The sequence below is a fragment of the Lipotes vexillifer genome, unplaced genomic scaffold, assembly GCF_000442215.2.
Source record: "Lipotes vexillifer unplaced genomic scaffold, Lipotes_vexillifer_v1.1 scaffold279, whole genome shotgun sequence".
NCBI lineage: Eukaryota > Metazoa > Chordata > Mammalia > Artiodactyla > Lipotidae > Lipotes > Lipotes vexillifer.
In genome coordinates this window covers 39,740-48,299 of record NW_006780759.1, presented here as the reverse complement: position 1 = coordinate 48,299, position 8,560 = coordinate 39,740, and the positions used below count along the sequence as shown (strand labels likewise).

The 8,560-nt window shown below is 39.9% G+C and overlaps 1 protein-coding gene across 1 annotated transcript in view; it reads left to right on the top strand.

Moving 5' to 3' along the window:
• The first annotated feature begins 7,159 nt into the window (after positions 1-7,159).
• The window catches only part of DDX53 (DEAD-box helicase 53), a 1,851-nt gene continuing 450 nt past the window's right edge, over positions 7,160-8,560 (top strand). The window contains 5 exon segments of the mRNA XM_007454160.1: positions 7,160-7,582; positions 7,584-7,708; positions 7,710-8,267; positions 8,303-8,556; positions 8,559-8,560. The exon segment at positions 8,559-8,560 is cut by the window's right edge and continues 450 nt beyond it. Coding sequence (XP_007454222.1) covers positions 7,160-7,582; positions 7,584-7,708; positions 7,710-8,267; positions 8,303-8,556; positions 8,559-8,560 — 1,362 coding nt within the window.

Here is an 8,560-nt window from a genome sequence, read left to right as displayed (position 1 = left end):
TAATTTTATAATATTTTATCATCCAAAAAGAAACGCAGTAGCAGTCACTACCCATTTTCCCTCCCATCTCACTCCCAAGTCCACCTCACCTCCCGCTGCCATTCTCAGCCCTAGGAAACCACTCATCTACTTTCTCTGTATGTATTTGCCTACTCTGGACATTTCATATAAATGGAATAATAAAATAAGTGGTCCTTTGTGACTGGCTTTTTTCACTTCATGTAATGTTTTCAAGGTTCATCTACATTATAGCATTTATCAGTACCTCACTCCTTTTTATTGCTGAATAGAATTCCATTGTATGGATATAACACATTTTGCTTATCCGTTCATCAGCTGATGAACATTTGGGTTACTTTCACTTTCTGATTACTGTGAATAATGTTATTTACATCTAGGTACGAGTTTATGTGTGAACATGTTTTCATTTCTTCTGGATACCCAAGAGGGGAAATGCTGGGTCATATGGTAATGTATTTATTTATTTATTAACATCTTTATTGGAGTATAATGGCTTTACAATGGTGTGTTAGTTTCTGCTGTATAACAAAGTGAATCAGCTATACGTATCCATATATCCCCATATCCCCTCCCTCTCGAGTCTCCCGCCCACCCTCCCTATCCCACCCCTCTAGGTGGTCACAAAGCACCGAGCTGATCTCCCTGTGCTATGTGGCTGCTTCCCAGTAGCTAGCTATTTTATATTTGGTTGTGTATATATGGAATCTTAAAAAAAAAAAATGGTTCTGAGGAGCCTAGGGGCAGGACAGGAACTATTTATTTATTTATCTATCTATTTATTTATTTAGTAAAAATCATCTATTCTGCTTTGTTTTTTTTGGACATCTTTATTGGAGTATAATTGCTTTACAATGGTGTGTTAGTTTCATGAAATTGGGAAAATATCAGTCCTTATTCTGTTAAATATATGTTCATACTCATATTCTTTCTCCTTTTCTGGAACTCCAGTTACATGAATATTAGAACTTTTGTTACTGTCCACAGGTCCCTGAGGCGCTGTTAATTTTCTCTAAGTCTATTTTCTCTAGGTTACTAAGATTGGGTAAGTTTTAATGGTATATCTTCAAGTTCACTGCTTCATAACTCTCTCTTATCTATTCTTTTTTGAGCCCATGCAGGAATTTTATCTTGATTATTGTATTTTTCAGTTCTAAAATTTCTATTTGGTTCTTCCTTGTATCTTCTACTTCTTGCTAAGACTCTTTTCTCATTTGTTTCAAGTATGTTCATAATTCCTCACTGAAGCTTTTTTTCCCCCCCAAACAATGGTTGCCTTTACATTCTTTTCAGATAACTCCAATGTCTGTTTCTTCTCAGTGTTGGCATCTATTAATGTCTTTTTCTAATTCAAGCTGAGATTTTTCCGGTTCTTGATATGATGAGTGATTTTCAATTCTCAGACGTTTTGTATATAACGAGACTTCGGATGTTATTTAAATCTTGTATTTGAGCAGACTTCCACTGACACCATGCTGGTGTGGGAAGTTGAGACCTGACTCATTACGGCTAGGCAGATGCAGAAGTCCTGGCTCCCCAATCAGACCTCAGATGCTCTGTGGAGAAAGTAAGGCATATGCCTCATTACTGCTAGGTGAGGGTGCAAGTCCAGACTCCCCACGTGTTTCATGGGTTTCTACTGACATGATGGGGGGTGGGGATGGGGAAGGCATCTCGTTACCTCTGGACGGTGTTTAAAACATAGACTTGAAGACTGGAGCTCCTTGGACACCACCCCAGTGGGGAGAGGTAGTGTATCTCATTACCACTCGATGAGGATGGAAATCTAGGCTTCACACTTGGCTTCTGTTGACAGAGCCAGGAGAGGTACATTGTGGTTTTGGTTTTTTTTTTTCTGTGATGTGGGAGCAGGGCAGTTATTATCAAAACGATTTCTTTCTTGCCAGGCTGCTCCTTTCCCGGCCCTTTGGCTTAACAAAAACAACAACGACAAAAAACACAAGTTTTTCTTGGGACTTTCTTTTCGCTGGGTTGCAGGCTTCTCCAGCACCCAATCCAGGATATAAGGGAGAAAAAAGCAAACCCAAGGAACTCACCATTTTGTCATTCTTCACATCATTCCTCAGTTGGTCTGCCTTCTCTCCAGATTTCAGAGACTTATTATTTGTTTTATATATAAAATAAATGAGGAGAAATGTGCCTATATCTCCCTGTCCAGAATCAGAAGTCTCCCCTTTTTACTTTTTAAATAATGTGGCCACCCTAGAAAATTTTAAATTGTATCTGCGACTCACATCATGTTTCCAGGGGACAGAGCTGCTGTAGATCTTAGCTTTCTCACTTGCAAATGAGAAGTTATGAGAGATGCTTTCCAAAGTCAGTCCTTTCAACCTCTAAAATCCCATGATTCTAGGGACTGGTGTTTGGCTTCTGTACATAATGCAAATGACGTAGATAATACTGTTGTTCTTTCCACTTACCTACACCATAGCTATCAGAATTGAAATAGCCCTGGAAAGCACTTCAAACGCCTCAAAAGAGAGCCAAGGGACAAGTGAAGGTTATTATTATTTTTAAAATGAATGCCAATATGTTAAAACTTTCATGGGAAACAGTTGGTAAGCAAGAATTTCTCCAAAGGTGCTTATTGCAGGTGCTAATCAGCTTAAAGTATTTTTTTTTTTTTTTTTTTTTTACTGTTTGTGCTGAAAGAAGAATTAATTACCTCAACAGCCTCACTTCTTCATATACCTAAATAATGCATCCCCTCACTCTGTGGAGAATAAACCAACTTTGATAGAGAAAGATTTAATGGGTAGCTAAAAATAGCACTGTAATCTCCTTGAAAGAACTCCCAGCACTCCCCCTCTCTCTCCTTTTAGAAAGACTTTCCTTTTCTGAAACAGCTAACGAATGGTTCTTGTTTCCTTGTGATTCTCTCCCTCATCCTATCCTCTCACACATTTTGAAAGACTATTAAAGTTCATTTTCTTCCAATATTCATGATAAGCAATCTTTTCGAAACCCACTGCATCATTCACAGAACAATCCCGGTAACTTGCTCAGGAAACCCTGGTTTCCTAGAATCCTTCTTTAAACATCAAGACAGTGGCTTTCAGCCTCAGTACAAGATGTAAAGTTCTCCCCGCAGCACTGCACAGTACCCCAGTGGTCCAGCTGTGTCTCATCCCAATTGCTCCCCTTGCAATATGTGTTTCTCTATCACTCCACAAAAAGGGTCTTCTTGAAAGTTATTGCTAATTTTTTCCTATCAAATTCAGTAGTCTATTCACCTCCTGTCCTTTATGAAGCATTTTACACTGTCTGCCAGGCCGTGTCAACATGTTCTCTTGCCTTATTTCCTATTATCATGCTTTCTTCAGATTCCCTTGAAGTTTTCTTGTTTCTTCACTGGGCTCCCTGTCCTCCTATTCTCATTATCACATCATATGAATTATCTGATGCCTAAAGATATTTGTAAACCTGACTTTCATTACTCTCTACTTATTGGGAAGAAGAGCTAAGTTATTTACCATGCCTCGCATGAACGTGCATATACTATGTAACATCTACCAATTTTAGTGTTTCCACATGAAAGAGGAGGAAAATACCTACTATGAAGTTGCTGTGATGATTAAATAATACATTTTAAGTGTTGGACATACGGTAGGACTAAAACATATTAGTAGCTTCTTGGATCCCTTTTCTTTTTAGCTAGTCCTTTCTATGAATTACTACTGCCACAGTGTGTCAAATCTCTCAGTCCAATGTACTTAAAATACCACAAACACAGCCCCACCCTTTACTTCACTGCATTCTGCTTTCTCCATATGGACCTGCTTCCCTAATTAATACTGACAGTGTCCTATGACTCCTTCACTCTAGGTTCACTCCCCGACTTCTTTTTTTTTTTTTAACCATATTAATTTGAAACTCATTTGACTGTGTTTATGGTCCCGGAAAGTTCCCTTTTCCCTTCCCCTGACCCAAAATATCTTTCTCCACTTCCCCTTTCTCTTTAACCTGAGCTTTCTGTCCTAGTCCTTCAGGCTGCCCTCATCTCTTCCCCAAGGCCACATCGGTTTCTTCCCCTGAAACTTTAACATCTTTCGATCTTTAATTCCATGCCTCCCAGTGGCAGATCAGACCTCCAGCCCTTATAGGACTTTGTCTCAACTCTCTAGCCTCCCAGCCCTTCTTGCTTGCCATCATGAGCAGTACCTGATAACATCCTGAATTGTGTCTATTTGCTAATGTGCTAGACGAGTGCTTCTAATTTGGGGGGTTTCACATACCAATAACTTGTGAAAACCATATCTAGCTATTAGCATTCGTTTAATACTTTTTACCCTAGTAAAGACCCTTAAAAATCATTTGTGATCCTCATTTCCTTTCTAAAAGGATATTTTACAAAAAAACAGAAAGGTCCAAGCTTAAAAAAAAGTTTAAATCGAATAAATTTAGACCTATGAAAAAATGTATCGCCCTCATTATTTTTCATTTTCATATGGACCAGAGGAAACTATCAGGGAAATTCTTGAACAGGCATTTGGGAACCTCTATAATTGTCTCTATACATCTACTCTTTCTGTGATATGAGTAATTAAGATTTGGAGAGTTCCTATCCTGAACGAGATAGTGTAACTATGTGTATGTCTCTGTGTGTATGACATAGATAATGGTATGTCATTCTACTGACAGCAGAACCAAGGAATAAGAAGTTTGGAACTTGCTCAAGGATTCACACCTAGTAAGTGGTAGAATTTAGAGTCAAACTCAGTTATTTAGGCTCCAGTGTTCTGGGCCACTGAGCCATACTGCTGCCACGTCTTTAGACTTTACAGTATTGAGTATGGTTCTGTGTACAAGGTAAATGCACCAATATGTGCAATGATGATGACAGCTTCTGCCATAATATATAGCATCTGCAGAACATAATAATGGCTGTGTGTGTGTGTGTGTGTGTGTGTGTGTGTGTATAAAATCCAAGGAGACCATTTCTACAGGTACTTATAAATGGTACTACAAAGAAGATTACTAGTTGTACAAAATGTAACAACAATTGCAACTAAACAGGAGGTGGGCCTTTGAGGGGCAGCTGGACTTGGTGACTCACTTCCAAAGAAGAGAGTACAGAAAGGGGGAAATAATAATTTTACAGTGGGGAAAAGCTGGGTAACACCACTTGACCAAGTGACCAAGGTTAACATTACCAGTGACAGGTCATGTTCCATCAGGCACCCTTCCCCTCACTCCATACGACTGATAAGAAGGGAACCTCATTTCTGTGATATTTTTTTCCAAAAATCCATAACCCAAGTCTGATCGTGAGAAATTATATCAGGCATACCCAATCTGAAGGACATTCTACAAAACACCTGACCATTATTCCTCAAAATTGGCAAGGTTATGAAAAATAAGGAAAGACAGAGACTGTCACAAATCATACATAACAGCTAAATGGTGTCCTGGACTGGATCCTGGAACAGAAAATATACTGATGGAGTTTAGTTAATATTAACAGACCAATGTTGACTTCTTACGTGTAACGTGTACCATGGTAGTTTGAGATAAGATTAGAGGAAACAAACTGGTTGAGGAGTATATGGGAAGCCCCTGCACTATCTGTGTAACTTTTCTATAAAGCTAAAATTATTCCACGTAAAAAGTTTAATGAAAACACTGAGAAGAGGTTCCATTGGCAAATTCCTTTGAAAACTTTGGGTTAAACAATGCCCAACTGCTTTACACCTGGAACTAACACAACACTGTAAGTCAACTATACTCCAATAAAAATTAAAGACAAAACAAAACAATGCCCAACTGAGTTTCTCAGCTCCTGTAATCATCAGAGCTTCTAAGATACCTAATGCATATTGTGACTCTGAGAAGATGCAGGATGCTGTATTTCCAAGACATATTTGGCCAGCAACCTTTTTGTTCCTTCCAAAAGCATCTTTGCAGGATAAATACTGACATAGAGAAGGCTTTTCCCAACATGTCACAGACTTTTACACCTGATATCCAACCATGTTCAAATTTTAATCGGCAACTTTGGCTCAAGAGAGAAGATACCATGAACATTTAATTGGCAGAAGACTTGAAACTAGAGGGTAATATAATGGATGGGAGAATAAGCATTAAAATTATATTTAATATGCTGCATCAATTGACCAAACTTAACAGGATGAATATATAAGGATAAATATTTAGTGTACTTTTATTTAAACCAAGGAAAAACCAAAAATCAGCCTCTGGAACCATACAAATAGAAGCTGGATGTCCACCTGCCCAGACTGCTGCCAGGGCGCCTTCTACACTGCACCTAACAAATTACTTTTACATAGCCTTCCAGGGCTAAGATGTCTGAATCTACGAAACCACAGGGAAAGGAGAAAATTTAAGAGGCACTGAGAAAAGTGGCAAATTGTTGAAAACACCTCCAGAGTTAACGTCGACCCCACTCTACCTCTCTTCTAACCAGCACCCCTGAAATAATAACCAGAAACCGCCTGAACAAATGTTGGAGTTTAGCTGAAGAATCAGAGGCAAAAATGCCATCCCTAAGCATGCACCTAAGAGATTTCTGATGGTATAATTTAAGAGGACAGGGAATTGATGATTGTATCTAGACCCAGTATTGTTGTTCCTCAAAAAGAAATTCACCGAAATAAATAAACATACAAATATATAAACAAGTAAGGTGATTTTTAAAAATTCACTATTTTTCTCCTCCTATGGAAAGAACTGGCACATTAAGAAAAGACTATGTGGTTCAGTTCAAGGTGTGCTTCACGTTGGCTCCCACACTGAGCCAAAACCAGCATGAGGCCCGCCACTGAGGCACCAGGACACAAAAGTTGGGCAAACACTCTCCGGATCCTGTAAGTGCCCGTAGGGTCAGCCCCTGAGAGTATGTGTCACTTTAACTTTTGTGTCAGAGGTGCCTGCTCACCTCACAGTAGTCCCAGCCCTGTGACTGGTCAGCCCAGCCAAAGCGCCTCCCTGACACTACATCATAGACTAATTCCTTAGGTGACTGCTGCCTAGCTAGCTACCTACCGGTGGCGGCCTGCCTGGTAGTTACCAGCCTGACCTGATGAGAAAGAGGTTCGAGGCCACATCTTTTCCCAACCCTAGGTAGGCGAGAGACCAGCACCAACTTTACCATTATCCTGAAATGGCGTGGGCCCCAGAGCGGAAGAGGGCGGAGCCGAATTGGAGAGCTCTCAGGGCCAGCCAGGATGGGATGGGTGGCAGAGGCAGGGGCTGCAGCAGCACCTCCAGCCACCTGGAGCCTAGGGCTTTCGGCTCCCAAGAACAACCGCTCTGCTTTCAAACAAGGAACAGTGTGGTTGGTGCGGTGATTGGTCATGGTGGATCAAAAATAAAAGACATTCAAGATATGACAAGCACCAAAATACAGACCATAAAAGGTGATTCTGAAGCAGAGGTAAACATTTTTGGCAGCAAAGACATGAAGGGCAAGGCCAAAGCAGCTACAGAAACTCTTGTTAAGAAACAAGAAAGACACTACAGCTCAGAATCCAGTGTTGATAATGCCACATCTCAACTCTCTGTTGGAAGAGGCTCAAGCAGAGATAACACTGCCTAGAGGAGCTCAGCCACTCATAGACTAGGATCAAGTAAAGGCCGAAGTTGTACAGTGGGAAAAAAGAAAATGGGCAGATTTACCACCAATTGAGAAAAACTTTTACATAGAATCCAAAGCAAGTAGACACGTGGAGAGAGGAGAATTTCAACATAATGTGTGATGACTTGAAAGACGGTGAAAAACGTCCTATCCCCAATCCGATTTGCAAATTTGAAGATGCTTTCCAACATTACCCTGAACTTATGAAAAGAACTGAAAAAGCTGGTGTTTGAAACCCAATGCCAATTCAGTCACAGGCATGGCCTATTATTCTACAAGGAATAGATCTTACAGGAATTGCACAAACTGGAACGGGCAAAACACTGTCCTATTTAATGCATGGGTTTATTCACCTCCATTCTCAACCAATATCTAGAGAACAAAGGAATGGACCCGGCATGCTAGTCCTTACACCCACGAGAGAATTAGCTCTTCAGGTGGAAGCTGAATGTTCTAAGTACTCATACAAAGGTCTTTAAAGTGTTTGTATATATGGCGGTGGAAACAGAAAAGGACAAATACAAGATGTTACTAAAGGCGTAGACATCATCACTGCAACTCCTGGAAGACTGAATGATCTGCAAATGAATAACTCTGTCAACCTAAGAAGCATAACCTACTTAGTCTTAGATGACTAAGTCTTAGATGACTTAGATGACTTAGATGATGAGCAGATAAAATGCTGGATCTGGAGTCTGAACACAAAATAATGAAGATTTCATTAGCTGTGCGCCCAGACCGGCAGACTGTTATGACAAGTGCAACTTGGCCAGATACCATTTGCTGACTTGCACAATCTTATTTGAAAGAGCCTCTGATTGTTTATACTGGTACTCTGAATCTAGTTAATGTAAACACAGTGAAGCAAAATATAATTGTTACCACAGAAGAAGAAAAACGATCTCTTATCTGAGAATTCCTACAGAG